Below are 19580 nucleotides of genomic sequence, written 5' to 3'. Positions count from 1 at the left end.
TTTCAAGTTGGCTTTACTCAGATGCCTAAGCGTTCTTTAGCTTTACCTATTCACGATCCTTTTGATACTTGAAGTAGTTGCTAAGTATTGGAATGTGTTCTTGGTTGTAGGTTTCTTTTAAAAGGTTTCCTGTACCACAATGTACATCATCACTCTCTTAGTATTGACTCCCATTAATTCTTGCTATACATGTACCTAAAAGCAGTCCAAAATTCCTGCATATTTTACTCCTTAGCCTTAAGGCTATATTGACTGCTTATATTTGACTCCCTTTTAGGGATTGAACACGTGCTTGGGTTTGTCACGATAAATCTAATATTGATTTCAAAGTACTCAAAGTACCAGAAAAGTTTACATAGCACCTTGTCGTTCAATTCCCTCTCCCCGCTCCCCCCGCCACCTTTGCCTTTTCAATTTTGACAATCCCACTGTGGGATGGGTGTGTCGACTTCTCAGCACATCTCTTTTTCCCTTTGCATGTAACATTGCCTGATAGCTGTAGTACTGGACTGAACGGTTGTGCTGGTTCAGTGGCAGAGTTGAATAAAATGGGCAGTAGGACTGCATTCTCATACTGTTCTTCATATGTTGGGCTGCCCCGTATTGGGTACAGATTTGTCCGGCTATGGAAAAACTTTGCCAGGTGCCCATCTTCAATGTTATGCTGGCTATGAGTCTCTGTCTTTGCATTTGCTGCTCTTTCTTTGGGCTTGCTGCCTCTTGGCGACATGGAAACTGAAACATCTCCTGACGATCTATGTTCTGTAGAAGCAAAGAGCACATCACCTACAGTGGCACAAGTCACTACTACTGCTGCAACAACAACAGCAACAGGTTGGTACTTTTCACAAGGTCTTAGCCATTTTTGAAAAATGTGGAAGTTGCTGGTGCGGTTGGATTTTGTTGGCCATTTTTCGTGTTGTAATTCATGCTTGTATATACAGGGTAGGCCTCGCTATAATGACCATCGCTATAACACAAACCTCACTACAAAGTACGAAATGCAAATGTCCCTGCCGAAACCGCATCACTTCTGTACAAAAATGTCCTCGCTATAACATAATCCGCTATAGCATAATTTTCGCTACAACACACTGTTTCGCAGTGTTTACTTGGTCCCAAGGGCCCAGAGACCTCAATATAATACAATAAGACGTACAGTGCATTGTCTTTCCGGCCCAAACCACTTTCTTTTCTTGAAATTTCTGCTCACGACTGCATATCCTTGCTTGCATTCAACGCGTCTACTGGAATTCATGCGTTCTTCCAACACTACAGTCGTGTGGACTGGGTACATAATGTGTACTTCGCAAAGTAGTGTTTTCATCGCAATGCAGTGGAGACCCTAGTGCAACACACTGCCTGAGTTGGCCAGAGTGGATCATTACTACATTAGCGCAACAGTTGTGATCAGTAAGCAAAGAGCGTCATTTTGACATACATGTTGAAAACTGGTGTCCCCAACTCACTGACTATAACATAAACAAACATTGCCAAACCCCAGAGATTACGTTATAGCGAGGTCTGACCTGTATTTGGAAAGGTTATAAAGCAGTAGTTGATAGTATTGTATTTTCTTCTTCTTCTTTTTGACTATTTTCCTTAGTTACTGGTGGTGGTGATTCTGACACTACTACTTTACTGGCAACAACAATGGAGAAGACATCACCTACAATGGCGCAAGCCGCTACTACTGCTGCAACAGCAACAGGTTAGTACCTTACACAAGTTTTTAGCCATTTTTGAGCATATGGAAGTTGATGGTATGGTTGATTTTGTTGGCCTTTTTCCGTGTTGCAATTCATGCCTGTCATTGTCGGCTCCAAGTGGAGTCATTCGGCGGCTCCCTGCAGAGTCATTTGGCGGCTCCATGCTGAATGATTAGGCGGCTCCATGCAGAGTCATTCGGCGGCTCCATGTGGAGTCATTCGGCAGCTCCAAGTGGAGTCATTTGCCGGCTGAGCTGCGAGCCAACTAGCGATCATACCAGTTGCTCGAATCGGCACTCCCAGCTTAATCCAAACTCGGTTGCTCTGCTGTGAGGTGGAGGGGTGCTAATTGAAATTATTGGTGTGAGTACTGGCTACCGAGGGTAGCAATGGTCACCTTTAGAGCACATGGAGGAGGAGAGTTTGTAGTATTATTCAACAGCCGATTGGTACCGTTCACAGTTTTATAGAATATTCATTGGATAACAATGTATTTTCTTCTTCTTTTTGGCTATTTTCCTTAGTTACTGGTACTGGTGATTCTGACACTACTACTTTACTGGCAACAACAGTGAAAACCACATCACCTACAATGGCGCAAGCCGCTACTACTGCTGCAACAGCAACAGGTTTGTACCTTACACAAGTTCTTAGCCATTTTTGAGCATATGGAAGTTGATGGTATGGTTAATTTTGTTGGCCTTTTTCCGTGTTGCAATTCATGCCTGTTATTGGCGGCTCCTAGCGGAGTCATTCGGCGGCTCCATGCAGAGTCATTCGGCGGCTCCATGCAGAGTCATTTGGCGGCTCCATGCGGAGTCATTCGGCGGCTTCATGCGGAGGCATTCGGCGGCTCCATGTGGAGTCATTCCGCGGCTCCAAGCGGAGTCATTTGCCGGCTCAGCTGCGAGACAACTAGTAGCTCCAAGCAGAACCATAATACCAGGTGCTCGAATCGGCACACCCAGCTTAATCCAAACACGGTTGCTGTGTCGTGAGGTGTGGGGATGCTAATCGAAATTATTGGTGTTAGTACTGGCTACCGAGGGTAGCAATGGTCACCTTTAGAGCACATGCAGCAGGAGAGTTTGCAGTATTATTCAACAGGCGATTGGTACCGCTCACAGTTTTATAGAATATTCATGGGATAACAATGTATTTTCTTCTTTTTTTTGGCTGTTTCCTTTTAGACACTGGTAGTGGTGGTTCTGAAACTACTACTTTACTGCCAACGACAGATCCAGAAAGTACAGGTCAGTTACGTATTTTAAGTGGGTGGGTCAAGTGGAACATGTCATGGTGAACTTTTCACTCTGTACCGTAATTCCGCGCATATAAGCCCACGGGCCTATATCCGGATATAAGCCCACCTCCGTTTATAAGCTCATGGGCTAATAAAGAGACACACATGCAACTCGCGTGTCAAGTAGAATTTTTCACAAAATGGACTCTTCCTACCATGGTACAGCAGTTCAGTGCAGTTTACCAGTAGAGTATGGTAGGGCCACTAGTATGAGCACGGACTTGTACTTTTTCGTAAACCTTCAAAATTCGAATATTGGCCCATGGGCTGAAAAACGAACATGTTTTACTGGATATGTTATCCCCAAACTGCATTATTTCACATATAAGCCCATGGGCTTATGCTTGTATGCGCGGAATTACGGTACGCAGTTGAGACGTCACCCACAATGAAAAGTGTCCCTGTTGCCATGACAGTTTAATAACATTCTTACCCAATGTCAATGAAGTGGGAAGAGATTTTGTCAGCTTTGCTGCAAACCCACAGTTGATTTAATAATAATAATAATAATAATGACAGTTCGCATTTCACTCATTGCATGAGGTCAACGCATCTGTTAACAATTTCGAGCCAAGCAGCTCTATCAGAAGCAGATTGCACAGCATCCAGAAGTGACAGATTAATGCATTGTAAGTCTTTCTTGACAACGTCGATCCATCTCAGACGTGGTCATGCTCGGGGTCGTCGTATGTCTGTTGTGTTGATTGACATTAGGAGGGCTTGGAAAGAGGACGATTCTTCGCCTTCCCTCACTACATGGCCGAACCACAGCAGTCTCCGTTGCCTGCAGACTTGGGATAGTGGGGTCTGCTCGGTTTTGGCATACAGCGCTGTGTTCGAGATTCGTTGTGGGTTGATTTAGTTCATGTAAATCGAAGTATTTCATGGGAAAGAATGATGCAACAAATAGGATTTCAGTCTTTGACCACTTTGGTAGTGGGTTTGATCTTTGCACTCACCTCCCAGTGCTTTAGTAGCTGATATCTGCACCTTGGGCATTGAGGTTGTAGTCGTTGCTACGCATGCGGAAAAGTCAGTCTAACTGGGACTAAAGTGAACTGTGAAATACGTTAGCCAATGTGTGAAACACAGAAAAAGGGCACTTATAAAGTGTGATTGTGTCGGCTGTTAACCTAATTGCATTTCATGCTTGTATTTTTGGAAAACATTGAAAAGGTCTCAACGTTGTGTATTGCATTGTATTTTCTTTGGGCTGTTGTCTCAGCTACTGGAAATGCAAGTACTGGAGAAACAGCGTCATCAGCAACAGCCATGGTATCAAGCACTACCCTGTCGCGAAGCATGCTACCAACAAATACCACCCCAACAGCGCCATTGGCAACAAGTGCAGGTCAGTTTCCTGAAAAGTACAATCATGTTTCAAGTTGGCTTTACTCAGATGCCTAAGCGTTCTTTAGCTTTACCTATTCACGATCCTTTTGATACTTGAAGTAGTTGCTAAGTATTGGAATGTGTTCTTGGTTGTAGGTTTCTTTTAAGGTTTCCTGTACCACAATGTACAGTATCACTCTCTTAGTATTGACTCCCATTGATTCTTGCTATACATGTACCTAAAAGCAGTCCAAAATTCCTGCATATTTTACTCCTTAGCCTTAGGGCTATATTGACTGCTTATATTTGACTTCCTTTTAGGGATTGAACACGTGCTTGGGTTTGTCACGATAAATCTAATATTGATTTCAAAGTACTCAAAGTACCAGAAAAGTTTACATAGCACCTTGTCGTTCAATTCCCTCTCCCCGCTCCTCCCGCCCCCTTTGCCTTTTCAATTTTGACAATCCCACTGTGGGATGGGTGTGTCGACTTCTCAGCACATCTCTTTTTCCCTTTGCATGTCACATTGCCTGATAGCTGTAGTACAGGACTGGACCGTTGTGCTGGTTCAGTGGCAGAGTTGAATAAAATGGGCAGTAGGACTGCATTCTCATACTGTTCTTCATATGTTGGGCTGCCCCGTATTGGGTACGATTTGTCCGGCTATGGAAAAACTTTGCCAGGTGCCCATCTTCAATGTTATGCTGGCTATGAGTCTCTGTCTTTGCATTTGCTGCTCTTTCTTTGGGCTTGCTGCCTCTTGGCGACATGGAAACTGAAACATCTCCTGACGATCTATGTTCTGTAGAAGCAAAGAGCACATCACCTACAGTGGCACAAGTCACTACTACTGCTGCAACAGCAACAGAAACAGGTTGGTACTTTTCACAGGTTCTTAGCCATTTTTGAAAAATGGGGAAGTTGCTGGTGCGATTGGATTTTGTTGGCCATTTTTCGTGTTGTAATTTATGCTTGTATATATACAGGTCAGACCTCGCTATAATGACCATCGCTACAGTCGACCTACCCTTATAACGATATTTGCGTCAGACCAAGAAATATTGTTATAAGGGTAATATTGTTATAGGGGTAACTGGTTCATTTCATACACATACGTCATAATGCATGGTTTTTGTCCATTTTTTACACTCCTCGTAGCATAAAAAACTGAAGTACATGCACAGTATGTACACAGCAAGGTGCCAACTGCTGCCCCCATTGCATTTCGTCATTTCCCAGTAACTTATCAAGTGAAACTTGCCCTACCTGGATAGTGGGCTCTACATACCCCATGCTTGATATTGTTATAAAATGGAAAATGTCGATTGGTCAGCCCATTTTATATCGTTATAGAGGTAATATCGTTATAGCAATATTGTTATAGAGGTAATGCATTGTATACACAAGTCAATGGAGTGATTTGGTTTGGCAGAAAAATATCGTTATATAGGTAATATCGTTATAGAGGTTATCGTTATAAGGGTAGGTCGACTGTATAACATAAACCTCACTACAACGTGCGAAATGCAAATGTCCCTGCCGAAACCGCATCACTTCTGCACAAAAATGTCCTCGCTATAACATAATCCGCTATAGCGTAATTTTCGCTACAACACACTGTTTCGCAGTGTTTACTTGGTCCCAAGTGCCCAGAGACCTCAATATAATACAATAAGTCGTACAGTGCATTGTTTTTCCGGCCCGAACTACTTTCTTTTCTTGAAATTTCTGCTCACGACTGCATACCCTTGCTTGCATTCAACGCGTCTACTGGAATTCATGCGTTCTTCCAACACTGCAGTCGTGTGGACTGGGTACATAATGTGTACTTCGCAAAGCAGTGTTTTCAACACAATGCAGTGGAGACCCTAGTACAACACACTTCCTGAGTTGACCAGAGTGGATCATTACTACATTAGCGCAACAGTTGTGATCAGTAAGCAAAGAGCGTCATTTTGACATACATGTTGCATACTGGTGTCCCCAGCTCACTAACTATAACATAAACAAACATTGCCAAACCCCAGAGATTACGGTATAGCGAGGTCTGACCTGTATTTGGAAAGGTTATAACAGGGCTGCCACACTTGGAGGGAGAAAATCTGCCGGTGGTCCGGGGGTGTCCCCGGCGAAATGTTTTAGGAAAATGGCTTGCTGTTGGGGCCCCAGAACACATTTTTAACTGGCCACACACATGCAAGCACGCGTGCATTTTACAGCTACATGTGCATGTACATGTAGAGGCGACGGTTTCAAATAGGACACAGGTTGCAAACCGGAACGGACTCAATATTCACTTTCTCTCTTGGTATTTTGATTAGAAAACGTATGTCACAGTGAAAATACGATGTGATAATACTCCGAGCCAAAATTTCATGGCTTTGCGATGACCAGAATCGCCATACCAAGGAGGTGAGTTTTTGACGTGTTGCTTTGCACTGCGACTTGAGTTTTACAACTTCCGAAAAATCAACTTCTTGTCGAAGGTAAACAGCGGCTCGCCTCTCGCCAATAAAGCACCGCATACCAATCAAAACTAATGGAAGCACACACAAGGCTTATTGTTACTCTGTACTGGCCGTCGTGGAGCGATAGCGATTACCTAATTTCAGACCCAGAGTGAATTTGACGTGCACTCTAAAACGTGTCCGGTTTGGAGCCACCTCTGATTTGAACTTTTTTGAAGCGAAAAATTGGGCAACTTAGAGGCAATGGGTCAACACAAAGGAGTGGCTCAGTTCGATTGACTCTGGCCCCAGAGCAAACTTCAACATGCCAGTTTCCTTCCACAAACATATTTCGAGTGAAAAATCAACGCTTATGATCGGTTTGGGTCTACACAAATTTGGCTGTCAAAGCGTTCCAGTACCGAACCGTCTACTCTACAATGACCGGCCAAACGCGACCTGGAAGCGCCGAATGACCAACTGGACTACAAAGCGCTCAAAATAAAATAATCGATTGCCCCCTTTTGGAAACAAAATCGGTCGGTTTGGCCGAGAGGCGATCAATAATCGGACGATTTCCGAAAATTCGTAGCAAGGGGCAGCCCTGTTATAAGGCAGTTGATAGTAATGTATTTTCTTCTTCTTCTTTTTGACTATTTTCCTTAGTTACTGGTACTGGTGATTCTGACACTACTACTTTACTGGCAACAACAATGAAGAAGACATCACCTACAATGGCGCAAGCCGCTACTACTGCTGCAACAGCAACAGGTTAGTACCTTACACAAGTTTTTAGCCATTTTTGAGCATATGGAAGTTGATGGTATGGTTGATTTTGTTGGCCTTTTTCCGTGTTGCAATTCATGCCTGTCATTGGCGGCTCCAAGCGGAGTCATTCAGCGGCTCCCTGCAGAGTCATTTGGCGGCTCCATGCTGAATCATTAGGCGGCTCAATGCAGAGTCATTCAGCAGGTCCATGCGGAGTCTTTCGGCGGCTCCATGTGGAGTCATTCGGCAGCTCCAAGTGGAGTCATTTGCCGGCTGAGCTGCGAGCCAACCAGCGATCATACCAGTTGCTCGAATCGGCACTCCCAGCTTAATCCAAACTCGGTTGCTCTGCTGTGAGGTGGGGGGATGCTAATTGAAATTATTGGTGTGAGTACTGGCTACCGAGGGTAGCAATGGTCACCTTTAGAGCACATGGAGGAGGAGAGTTTATAGTATTATTCAACAGGCGATTGGTACCGTTCACAGTTTTATAGAATATTCATTGGATAACAATGTATTTTCTTCTTCTTTTTGGCTGTTTTTCCTTAGTTACTGGTACTGGTGATTCTGACACTACTACTTTGCTGGCAACAACAGTGAAGACCACATCACCTACAATGGCGCAAGCCACTACTACTGCTGCAACAGCAACAGGTTTGTACCTTACACAAGTTCTTAGCCATTTTGAGCATATAGAAGTTGATGATATGGTTAATTTTGTTGGCCTTTTTCCGTGTTGCAATTCATGCCTGTCATTGGCGGCTCCAAGCGGAGTCATTCGGCGGCTCCATGCAGAGTCATTTGGCGGCCCCATGCGGAGTCATTCGGCGGCTCCATGCGGAGTCATTTGGCGGTTCCATGTGGAGTCATTCCGCGGCTCCAAGTGGAGTCATTTGCCGGCTCGGCTGCGAGACAACTAGTGGCTCCAAGCAGAACCATAATACCAGGTGCTCGAATCGGCACACCCAGCTTAATCCAAACACGTTTGCTCTGTCGTGAGGTGTGGGGATGCTAATTGAAATTATTGGTGTGAGTACTGGCTACCGAGGGTAGTAATGGTCACCTTTAGAGCACATGGAGGAGGAGAGTTTGTAGTATTATTCAACAGCCGATTGGTACCGCTCACAGTTTTATAGAATATTCATGGGATAACAATGTTTTTTTGTTTTTTTTGGCTGTTTCCTTTTAGACACTGGTAGTGGTGGTTCTGAAACTACTACTTTACTGCCGACGACGGATCCAGAAAGCACAGGTCAGTTACGTATTTTAAGTGGGTGGGTCAAGTGGAACATGCCATGATGAACTTTTCACTGTGTACCGTAATTCCGCGGAAATAAGCCCACGGGCCTATATCCGGATATAAGCCTACCTCCGTTAATAAGCCCATGGGCTAATAAAGAGACACAAATGCAACTCATGTGTCAAGTAGAATTTTTCACAAAATGGACTCTTCCTACCATGGTACAGCAGTTCAGTGCAGTTTACCAGTAGAGTATGGTAGGGCCACTAGTATGAGCACGGACTTGTACTTTTTCGTAAACCTTCAAAATTCTAATATTGGCCCATGGGCTGAAAACAAACATGTTTTACTGGATAATTTATCCCCAAACTGCATTATTTCACATGTAAGCCCATGGGCTTATGCTTGTATGCGCGGAATTACGGTACGCAGTTGAGACGTCACCCACAATGAAAAGTGTCCCTGTTGCCATGACAGTTTAGTAACATTCTTACCCAATGTCAATGAAGTGGGAAGAGATTTTGTCAGCTTTGCTGCAAACCCACAGTTGATTTGGTTCATGTAAATCGAAGTATTTCATGGGAAAGAATGATGCAACAAATAAGATTTCAGTCTTTGACCACTTTGGTAGTGGGTTTGATCTTTGTACTCACCTCCCAGTGCTTTAGTAGCTGATATCTGCACCTTGGGCATTGAGGTTGTAGTCGTTGCTACGCATGCGGAAAAGTCAGTCTAACTGGGTCTAAAGTGAACTGTGAAATATGTTAGCCAATGTATGAAACACAGAAAAAGGGCACTTATAAAGTGTGATGGTGTCGGCTGTTAACCTAATTGCATTTCATGCTTGTATTTTTGGAAAACATTGAAAACGTCTCAACGTTGTGTATTGCATTTTATTTGCTTTGGGCCGTTGTCTCAGGTACTGGAAATGCAAGTACTGGAGAAACAGCGTCATCAGCAACAACCATGGTATCAAGCACTACCCTGTCGCCAAGCATGCTACCAACAAATACCACGCCAACAGCGCCATTGGCAACAAGTGCAGGTCAGTTTCCTGAAAAGTACAATCATGTTTCAAGTCGGCTTTACTCAGATGTCTAAGCGTTCTTTAGCTTTACCTATTCACGATCCTTTTGATACTTGAAGTAGTTGCTAAGTATTGGAATGTGTTCTTGGTTGTAGCTTTCTTTTAAGGTTTGCTTTACCACAATGTACATTATCACTCTCTTAGTATTGACTCCCATTGATTCTTGCTATACATGTACCTAAAAGCAGTCCAAAATTCCTGCATATTTTACTCCTTAGCCTCAGGGCTATATTGACTGCTTATATTTGACTTCCTTTTAGGGGTTGAACACGTGCTTGGGTTTGTCGCGATAAATCTAATATTGATTTCAAAGTACTCAAAGTACCAGAAAAGTTTACGTAGCACCTTGTCGTTCAATTCCCTCTCCCCGCTCCCCCCGCCCCCTTTGCCTTTTCAATGTTGACAATCCCACTGTGGGATGGGTGTGTCGACTTCTCAGCACATCTCTTTTTCCCTTTGCATGTCACATTGCCTGATAGCTGTAGTACAGGACTGGACCGTTGTGCTGGTTCAGTGGCAGAGTTGAATAAAATGGGCAGTAGGACTGCATTCTCATCCTGTTCTTCATATGTTGGGCTGCCCCGTATTGGGTACAGATTTGTCCAGCTATGGAAAAACTTTGCCAGGTGCCCATCTTCAATGTTATGCTGGCTATGAGTCTCTGTCTTTGCATTTGCTGCTCTTTCTTTGGGCTTGCTGCCTCTTGGCGACATGGAAACTGAAACATCTCCTGACGATCTATGTTCTGTAGAAGCAAAGAGCACATCACCTACAGTGGCACAAGTCACTACTAGTGCTGCAACAGCAACAGCAACAGGTTGGTACTTTTCACAAGTTCTTAGCCATTTTTAAAAAATGTGGAAGTTGCTGGTGCGGTTGGATTTTGTTGGCCATTTCTCGTGTTGTAATTCATGCTTGTATATACAGGTCAGACCTCGCTATAATGACCATCGCTATAACATAAACCTCACTACAACGTACGAAATGCAAATGTCCCTGCCGAAACCGCATCACTTCTGTACAAAAATGTCCTCGCTATAACATAATCCGCTATAGCGTAATTTTTGTTACAACACACTGTTTCGCAGTGTTTACTTGGTCCCAAGTGCCCAGAGACCTCAATATAATACAATGAGTCGTACAGTGCATTGTCTTTCCGGCCCGGACTACTTTCTTTTCTTGAAATTTCTGCTCACGACTGCATACCCTTGCTTGCATTCAACGCGTCTACTGGAATTCATGCGTTCTTCCAACACTACAGTCGTGTGGACTGGGTACATAATGTGTACTTCGCAAAGTGTTTTCAACACAATGCACTGGAGACCCTAGTACAACACACTTCCTGAGTTGACCAGAGTGGATCATTACTACATTAGCGCAACAGTTGTGATCAGTAAGCAAAGAGCGTCATTTTGACATACATGTTGCATACTGGTGTCCCCAGCTCACTAACTATAACATAAACAAACATTGCCACACCCCAGAGATTACGGTATAGCGAGGTCTGACCTGTATTTGGAAAGGTTATAACAGGGCTGCCACACTTGGAGGGAGAACAATCTGACGGTGGTCCGGGGGTGTCCCCGGCGAAATGTTTTAGGAAAATGGCTTGCTGTTGGGGCTCCAGAACACATTTTTAACTGGCCACACACATGCAAGCACGTGTGCATTTTACAGCTACATGTGCATGTACATGTAGAGGCGACAGTTTCAAATAGGACACAGGTTGCAAACCGGAACGGACTCAATATTCACTTTCTCTCTTGGTATTTTGATTAGAAAGCATATGTCACAGTGAAAATACGATGTGATAATACTCCGAGCCAAAATTTCATGGCTCTGCGATGACCAGAAGCGCCATACCAAGCAGGTGAGTTTTTGACGTGTTGCTTTGCACTGCGACTTGAGTTTTACGACTTCCGAAAAATCAACTTCTTGTCGAAGGTAAACAGCGGCTCGCCTCTCGCCAATAAAGCACCGCATACCAATCAAAACTAATGGAAGCACACACAAGGCTTATTGTTACTCTGTACTGGCCGTCGTGGAGCGATAGCAATAACCTAATTTCAGACCCAGAGTGAATTTGACGTGCACTCTAAAACGTGTCCGGTTTGGAGCCACCTCTGATTTGAACTTTTTTGAAGCGAAAAATTGGGCAACTTAGAGGCAATGGGTCAACACAAAGGAGTGGCTCAGTTCGATTGACTCTGGCCCCAGAGCAAACTTCAACATGCCAGTTTCCTTCCACAAACATATTTCGAGTGAAAAATCAACGCTTATGATCGGTTTGGGTCTACACAAATTTGGCTGTCAAAGCGTTCCGGTATCGAACCGTCTACTCTACAATGACCGGCCAAACGCGACCTGGAAGCGCCGAATGACCAACTGGACTACAAAGCGCTCAAAATAAAATAATCGATTGTCCCCTTTTGGAAACAAAATCGGTCGGTTTGGCCGAGAGGCGATCAATAATCGGACGATTTCCGAAAATTCGTAGCAAGTGGCAGCCCTGTTATAAGGCAGTTGATAGTAATGTATTTTCTTCTTCTTCTTTTTGACTATTTTCCTTAGTTACTGGTGGTGGTGATTCTGACACTACTACTTTACTGGCAACAACAATGAAGAAGACATCACCTACAATGGCGCAAGTCGCTACTACTGCTGCAACAGCAACAGGTTAGTACCTTACACAAGTTTTTAGCCATTTTTGAGCATATTGAAGTTGATGGTATGGTTGATTTTGTTGGCCTTTTTCCGTGTTGCAATTCATGCCTGTCATTGGCGGCTCCAAGCGGAGTCATTCAGCGGCTCCCTGCAGAGTCATTTGGCGGCTCCATGCCGAATAATTAGGCGGCTCCATACAGAGTCATTCAGCAGGTCCATGCGGAGTCTTTCGGCGGCTCCATGTGGAGTTATTCGGCAGCTCCAAGTGGAGTCATTTGCCGGCTGAGCTGCGAGCCAACCAGCGATCATACCAGTTGCTCAAATCGGCACTCCCAACTTAATCCAAACTCGGTTGCTCTGCTGTGAGGTGGGGGGATGCTAATTGAAATTATTGGTGTGAGTACTGGCTACCGAGGGTAGCAATGGTCACCTTTAGAGCACATGGAGGAGGAGAGTTTATAGTATTATTCAACAGGCGATTGGTACCGTTCACAGTTTTATAGAATATTCATTGGATAACAATGTATTTTCTTCTTCTTTTTGGCTATTTTACTTAGTTACTGGTACTGGTGATTCTGACACTACTACTTTACTGGCAACAACAGTGAAGACCACATCACCTACAATGGCGCAAGCCGCTACTACTGCTGCAACAGCAACAGGTTTGTACCTTACACAAGTTCTTAGCCATTTTGAGCATATGGAAGTTGATGATATGGTTAATTTTGTTGGCCTTTTTCCATGTTGCAATTCATGCCTGTCATTGGCGGCTCCAAGCGGAGTCATTCGGCGGCTCCATGCAGAGTCATTTGGCGGCTCCATGCGGAGTCATTCGGCGGCTCCATGCGGAGTCATTCGGCGGCTTCATGCGGAGTCATTCGGCGGCTCCATGTGGAGTCATTCCTCGGCTCCAAGCGGAGTCATTTGCCGGCTCAGCTGCGAGACAACTAGTGGCTCCAAGCAGAACCATAATACCAGGTGCTCGAATCGGCACACCCAGCTTAATCCAAACACGGTTGTTGTGTCGTGAGGTGTGGGGATGCTAATTGAAATTATTGGTGTGAGAACTGGCTACCGAGGGTAGCAATGGTCACCTTTAGAGCACATGCAGCAGGAGAGTTTGCAGTATTATTCAATAGCCGATTGGTACCGCTCACAGTTTTATAGAATATTCATTGGATAACAATGTATTTTCTTCTTTTTTTTGGCTGTTTCCTTTTAGACACTGGTAGTGGTGGTTCTGAAACTACTACTTTACTGCCAACGACAGATCCAGAAAGTACAGGTCAGTTACGTATTTTAAGTGGGTGGGTCAAGTGGAACATGTCATGGTGAACTTTTCACTCTGTACCGTAATTCCGCGCATATAAGCCCACGGGCCTATATCCGGATATAAGCCCACCTCCGTTTATAAGCCCATGGGCTAATAAAGAGACACACATGCAACTCACGTGTCAAGTAGAATTTTTCACAAAATGGACTCTTCCTACCATGGTACAGCAGTTCAGTGCAGTTTACCAGTAGAGTATGATAGGGCCACTAGTATAAGCACGGACTTGTACTTTTTCGTAAACCTTCAAAATTCGAATATTGGCCCATGGGCTGAAAAACGAACATGTTTTACTGGATATTTTATCCCCAAACTGCATTATTTCACATATAAGCCCATGGGCTTATGCTTGTATGCGCGGAATTACGGTACGCAGTTGAGACGTCACCCACAATGAAAAGTGTCCCTGTTGCCATGACAGTTTAATAACATTCTTACCCAATGTCAATGAAGTGGGAAGAGATTTTGTCAGCTTTGCTGCAAACCCACAGTTGATTTAATAATAATAATAATAATAATGACAGTTCGCATTTCACTCATTGCATGAGGTCAACGCATCTGTTAACAATTTCGAGCCAAGCAGCTCTATCAGAAGCAGATTGCACAGCATCCAGAAGTTACAGATTAATGCATTGTAAGTCTTTCTTGACAACGTCGATCCATCTCAGACGTGGTCGTCCTCGGGGTCGTCGTATGTCTGTTGTGTTGATTGACATTAGGAGGGCTTGGAAAGAGGACGATTCTTCGCCTTCCCTCACTACATGGCCGAACCACAGCAGTCTCCGTTGCCTGCAGACTTGGAATAGTGGGGTCTGCTCGGTTTTGGCATACAGCGCTGTGTTCGAGATTCGTTGTGGGTTGATTTGGTTCATGTAAATCGAAGTATTTCATGGGAAAGAATGATGCAACAAATAGGATTTCAGTCTTTGACCACTTTGGTAGTGGGTTTGATCTTTGCACTCACCTCCCAGTGCTTTAGTAGCTGATATCTGCACCTTGGGCATTGAGGTTGTAGTCGTTGCTACGCATGCGGAAAAGTCAGTCTAACTGGGACTAAAGTGAACTGTGAAATATGTTAGCCAATGTGTGAAACACAGAAAAAGGGCACTTATAAAGTGTGATTGTGTCGGCTGTTAACCTAATTGCATTTCATGCTTGTATTTTTGGAAAACATTGAAAAGGTCTCAACGTTGTGTATTGCATTGAATTTGCTTTGGGCTGTTGTCTCAGCTACTGGAAATGCAAGTACTGGAGAAACAGCGTCATCAGCAACAGCCATGGTATCAAGCACTTCCCTGTCGCGAAGCATGCTACCAACAAATACCACGCCAACAGCGCCATTGGCAACAAGTGCAGGTCAGTTTCCTGAAAAGTACAATCATGTTTCAAGTCGGCTTTACTCAGATGTCTAAGCGTTCTTTAGCTTTATCTATTCACGATCCTTTTGATACTTGAAGTAGTTGCTAAGTATTGGAATGTGTTCTTGGTTGTAGGTTTCTTTTAAGGTTTCCTGTACCACAATGTACATTATCACTCTCTTAGTATTGACTCCCATTGATTCTTGCTATACATGTACCTAAAAGCAGTCCAAAATTCCTGCATATTTTACTCCTTAGCCTTAGGGCTATATTGACTGCTTATATTTGACTTCCTTTTAGGGATTGAACACGTGCTTGGGTTTGTCGCGATAAATCTAATATTGATTTCAAAGTACTCAAAGTACCAGAAAAGTTTACATAGCACCTTGTCGTTCAATTCCCTCTCCCCGCTCCTCCCGCCCCCTTTGCCTTTTCAATTTTGACAATCCCACTGTGGGATGGGTGTGTCGACTTCTCAGCACATCTCTTTTTCCCTTTGCATGTCACATTGCCTGATAGCTGTAGTACAGGACTGGACCGTTGTGCTGGTTCAGTGGCAGAGTTGAATAAAATGGGCAGTAGGACTGCATTCTCATACTGTTCTTCATATGTTGGGCTGCCCCGTATTGGGTACGATTTGTCCAGCTATGGAAAAACTTTGCCAGGTGCCCATCTTCAATGTTATGCTGGCTATGAGTCTCTGTCTTTGCATTTGCTGCTCTTTCTTTGGGCTTGCTGCCTCTTGGCGACATGGAAACTGAAACATCTCCTGACGATCTATGTTCTGTAGAAGCAAAGAGCACATCACCTACAGTGGCACAAATCACTACTACTGCTGCAACAGCAACAGCAACAGGTTGGTACTTTTCACAAGTTTTTAGCCATTTTTGAAAAATGTGGAAGTTACTGGTGCGGTTGGATTTTGTTGGCCATTTTTCGTGTTGTAATTTATGCTTGTATATACAGGTCAGACCTCGCTATAATGACCATCGCTATAATATAAACCTCACTACAACGTACGAAATGCAAATGTCCCTGCCGAAACCGCATCACTTCTGTACAAAAATGTCCTCGCTATAACATAATCCGCTATAGCGTAATTTTCGATACAACACACTGTTTCGCAGTGTTTACTTGGTCCTAAGTGCCCAGAGACCTCAATATAATACAATAAGTCGTACAGTGCATTGTATTTCCGGCCCGAACTACTTTCTTTTCTTGAAATTTCTGCTCATGACTGCATACCCTTGCTTGCATTCAACGCGTCTACTGGAATTCATGCGTTCTTCCAACACTACAGTCGTGTGGACTGGGTACATAATGTGTACTTCGCAAAGTGTTTTCAACACAATGCAGTGGAGACCCTAGTACAACACACTTCCTGAGTTGACCAGAGTGGATCATTACTACATTAGCGCAACAGTTGTGATCAGTAAGCAAAGAGCGTCATTTTGACATACATGTTGCATACTGGTGTCCCCAGCTCACTAACTATAACATAAACAAACATTGCCAAACCCCAGAGATTACGGTATAGCGAGGTCTGACCTGTATTTGGAAAGGTTATAACAGGGCTGCCACACTTGGAGGGAGAAAATCTGACGGTGGTCCGGGGGTGTCCCCGGCGAAATGTTTTAGGAAAATGGCTTGCTGTTGGGGCCCCAGAACACAATTTTAACTGGCCACACACATGCAAGCACGCGTAGAGGCGACGGTTTCAAATATGACACAGGTTGCACACCGGAACGGACTCAATATTCACTTTCTCTCTTGGTATTTTGATTAGAAAACATATGTCACAGTGAAAATACGATGTGATAATACTCTGAGCCAAAATTTCCATGCAGAGTCATTCAGCAGGTCCATGCGGAGTCTTTCGGCGGCTCCATGTGGAGTCATTCGGCAGCTCGAAGTGGAGTCTATTTTCCTTAGTTACTGGTACTGGTGATTCTGACACTACTACTTTACTGGCAACAACAGTGAAGACCACATCACCTACAATGGCGCAAGCCACTACTACTGCTGCAACAGCAACAGGTTTGTACCTTACACAAGTTCTTAGCCATTTTGAGCATATGGAAGTTGATGTTAACCCGACTGCTGCATGGACGATAAGTGCTGCGAATAGTGATCATGCACCCTGGCCTGAGTAGCTCGCTTGGCTAATTGAAAGTCTGCCGACCTGGGCCACATTATGTTGCTAATACATGCACAACCCCAGTCACAGCGCACAAGTTGGTTGAGTTTGGCCGTCAGGAGGCCAGCGCAAGGTATCCGGGGCGCGGGTCTGATTCCAGCGAGGGGCAAGGTGGTACCCCGCAGCGCAAGGGTAGCGTGATACCCTAAGCCAACGTGCGTGCTGCATGAGTAGCGTGATACTCGCCGAGCGCTTTTGCTGTTGCCTAGCAACGCGTTTCTGTCTTTCCTGGGCCCCCAAATGCATGTTGGGTGGCCCTGCGCATGACTGCACGTTGTCATAGCAACCTTGGAAATCTCAAGCCGGTTACCAACAAGCTAGGAATCAGACCAAGCCGCCGAATGCCCCCAAATTCTGCGTTGGTCAGCCGAATGACCTTAGTGTGGTATTCAAGCGCTTCAGCTACATGTACGTAGTTCAAATGCGTGCCATTTGTATGGTTGTTTTCCCTTAGTGACACTGATAAGGGTTTGAATCGCATGTAGTCGGCAAAAGCAATGGGTGGCATGATGCCTTAGGTGGGAGCTATAGCACAGCAACTGAGGGTGCAGGTAACTTATCATAAGTATCAGAGGCGTGCGTGCACAGTCAGTGCTAGAACGTGAGTGCATACGTCCGCGAATGGGCGTACCAGCGTGTGCGCAGCGGGTGTACCTGCATGCGTGCTTGTGCGGTGTCAGACTGCGGGTGCGCGTACGCGTGCATGCATATGTGTGTGCATGCGTGGGGGTGTGCGTGCGTGTGTATGTGTATGCGGTTGCGTGTATGTGGGTGTGGCTGTGCGCGCTTGCGCCAGCGCAAGGTGTCCGGGGCGCGGGTCTGATTCCAGCGAGGGGCAATGTGGTACCCCACAGCACAAGGGTAGCGTGATACCCTACGCAGCACAAGCGTAGCGTGATACTCTACGCAGCACAAGGGTAGCGTGATACCCTACGCAGCACAAGGGTAGCGTGATACCCTACGCCAACGCGCGCGCTGCATGAGTAGCGTGATACTCGCCAAGCGCTTTTGCTGTTGCCTAGCAACGCGTTTCTGTCTTTCCTGGGCCCCCAAATGCATGTTGGGTGGCCCTGCGCATGACTGCACGTTGTCATAGCAACCTTTGAAATCTCAAGCCTGTTACCAACAAGCTAGGAATCAGACCAAGCCGCCGAATGCCCGCAAATTCCGCGTTGGTCAGCTGAATGACCTTAGTGACACTGATAAGGGTTTGAATCGCATGCAGTCGCAAAAGCCAGGGGTGGCATGGTGCCATAGGTGAGAGCAATAGCACCGCAACAAAGTGGAGCAGATAGCTTCTCATAAGTATCAGAAGCGTGCGTGCACAGTCAGTGCTAGAACGTGAGTGCGTGCGTCCGCGAGTGGGCGTACCAGCGGGTGCTCAGCGTGTGTGCATGCGTGCATGCTTGCACGGTGTCAGAGTGCGGGTGCGCGTACGCGTGCATGCATGTGGGTGTGCGCGTGCGTGCGTGCGTGCGTGCGTGTGTATGTGTATGCGGGTGCGTGTATGTGGCTGTGCGCGCTTGCGCGCCTGCGGACGGTGAACAGTTACTTTCCACAGCGGACATAGTGCTTGTAGCAGGCACTTCGCCATCTGCCGAGTTTCATGATCTCGCATTCGGTGAAGCCGCTCAATGCTCCTGTGGTTGCGGGTCCGGCTCTGAGGCCGTGCAGTGGATACTGGTTCGGTGGGTACCCTGCGCTGCTCAGGAGCTGACGGATTAGACGTGTGAGTCTTTGTGCAGCCAGGAAATTGCCACAGCTTTCGACGACCAGTGGTCTATTGGGCAGGTTGGCGCGTCTGGAGAGATAGGTATGCATGGCTCTGACCGGGCAAACCGTTGAGTTGGTGGTTGTGAGCTGGACGGAGTGACCCTTGCCGAGTTGGTCGGTCTTGGACTTCTTGATTGTGACCTGCATGGCCTGCGGCGTGATGGAGAGGTCATTTGTTCGGAGGCCCCCGTCTGACATGGTTGTGGCGGTTGTGGAAGTGTATTCGCTTGCCCGGAGACAGGCAAATAGCTGCCCATGCCATGGCTCGGTCGGTAGCGTTGACATTAGACCTAATCAGGGCGTTGCGCATAGCTGCCATGTGGGGCCGGAGGATTGGCTTGCTGGCGTTCTTAGTTCGGTTGGCCTGTG

The 19580-nt window shown here is 45.5% G+C and overlaps 2 protein-coding genes across 2 annotated transcripts in view; one reads left to right on the top strand and one right to left on the bottom strand.

Annotated features, from left to right (window-relative positions):
- LOC135810461 (mucin-2-like) overlaps positions 1 to 15807 on the top strand; it is a 48503-nt gene extending 32696 nt beyond the window's left edge. The window contains exons 21-31 of the mRNA XM_065323953.1: positions 1607 to 1711; positions 2900 to 2962; positions 4238 to 4363; positions 7461 to 7565; positions 8112 to 8216; positions 8752 to 8814; positions 9722 to 9847; positions 12461 to 12565; positions 13776 to 13838; positions 15114 to 15239; positions 15761 to 15807. Coding sequence (XP_065180025.1) covers positions 1607 to 1711; positions 2900 to 2962; positions 4238 to 4363; positions 7461 to 7565; positions 8112 to 8216; positions 8752 to 8814; positions 9722 to 9847; positions 12461 to 12565; positions 13776 to 13838; positions 15114 to 15239; positions 15761 to 15807 — 1034 coding nt within the window. The remainder of the gene's footprint in view (positions 1 to 1606; positions 1712 to 2899; positions 2963 to 4237; positions 4364 to 7460; positions 7566 to 8111; positions 8217 to 8751; positions 8815 to 9721; positions 9848 to 12460; positions 12566 to 13775; positions 13839 to 15113; positions 15240 to 15760) is intronic.
- A 3179-nt stretch (positions 15808 to 18986) lies between these two features.
- LOC135810460 (integrase/recombinase xerD homolog) lies at positions 18987 to 19409 on the bottom strand. The gene has a single exon (XM_065323952.1). The coding sequence runs from the start codon at positions 19407 to 19409 to the stop codon at positions 18987 to 18989; it is 423 nt and encodes a 140-aa protein (XP_065180024.1).
- Positions 19410 to 19580: the final 171 nt, after the last annotated feature.

Source organism: Sycon ciliatum, chromosome 2, assembly GCF_964019385.1.
Source record: "Sycon ciliatum chromosome 2, ocSycCili1.1, whole genome shotgun sequence".
In the NCBI taxonomy this organism is placed as follows: domain Eukaryota; kingdom Metazoa; phylum Porifera; class Calcarea; order Leucosolenida; family Sycettidae; genus Sycon; species Sycon ciliatum.
The sequence above is the reverse complement of the archived record's forward strand: the minus strand, read 5'-3'. Positions and strand labels throughout refer to the sequence as shown.

What these genes read in the sequence shown, in the direction of transcription:
- LOC135810460 (XM_065323952.1), bottom strand. Translation starts at nt 19,409, where the DNA reads ATGTCAGACGGGGGCCTCCGAACAAATGACCTCTCCATCACGCCGCAG.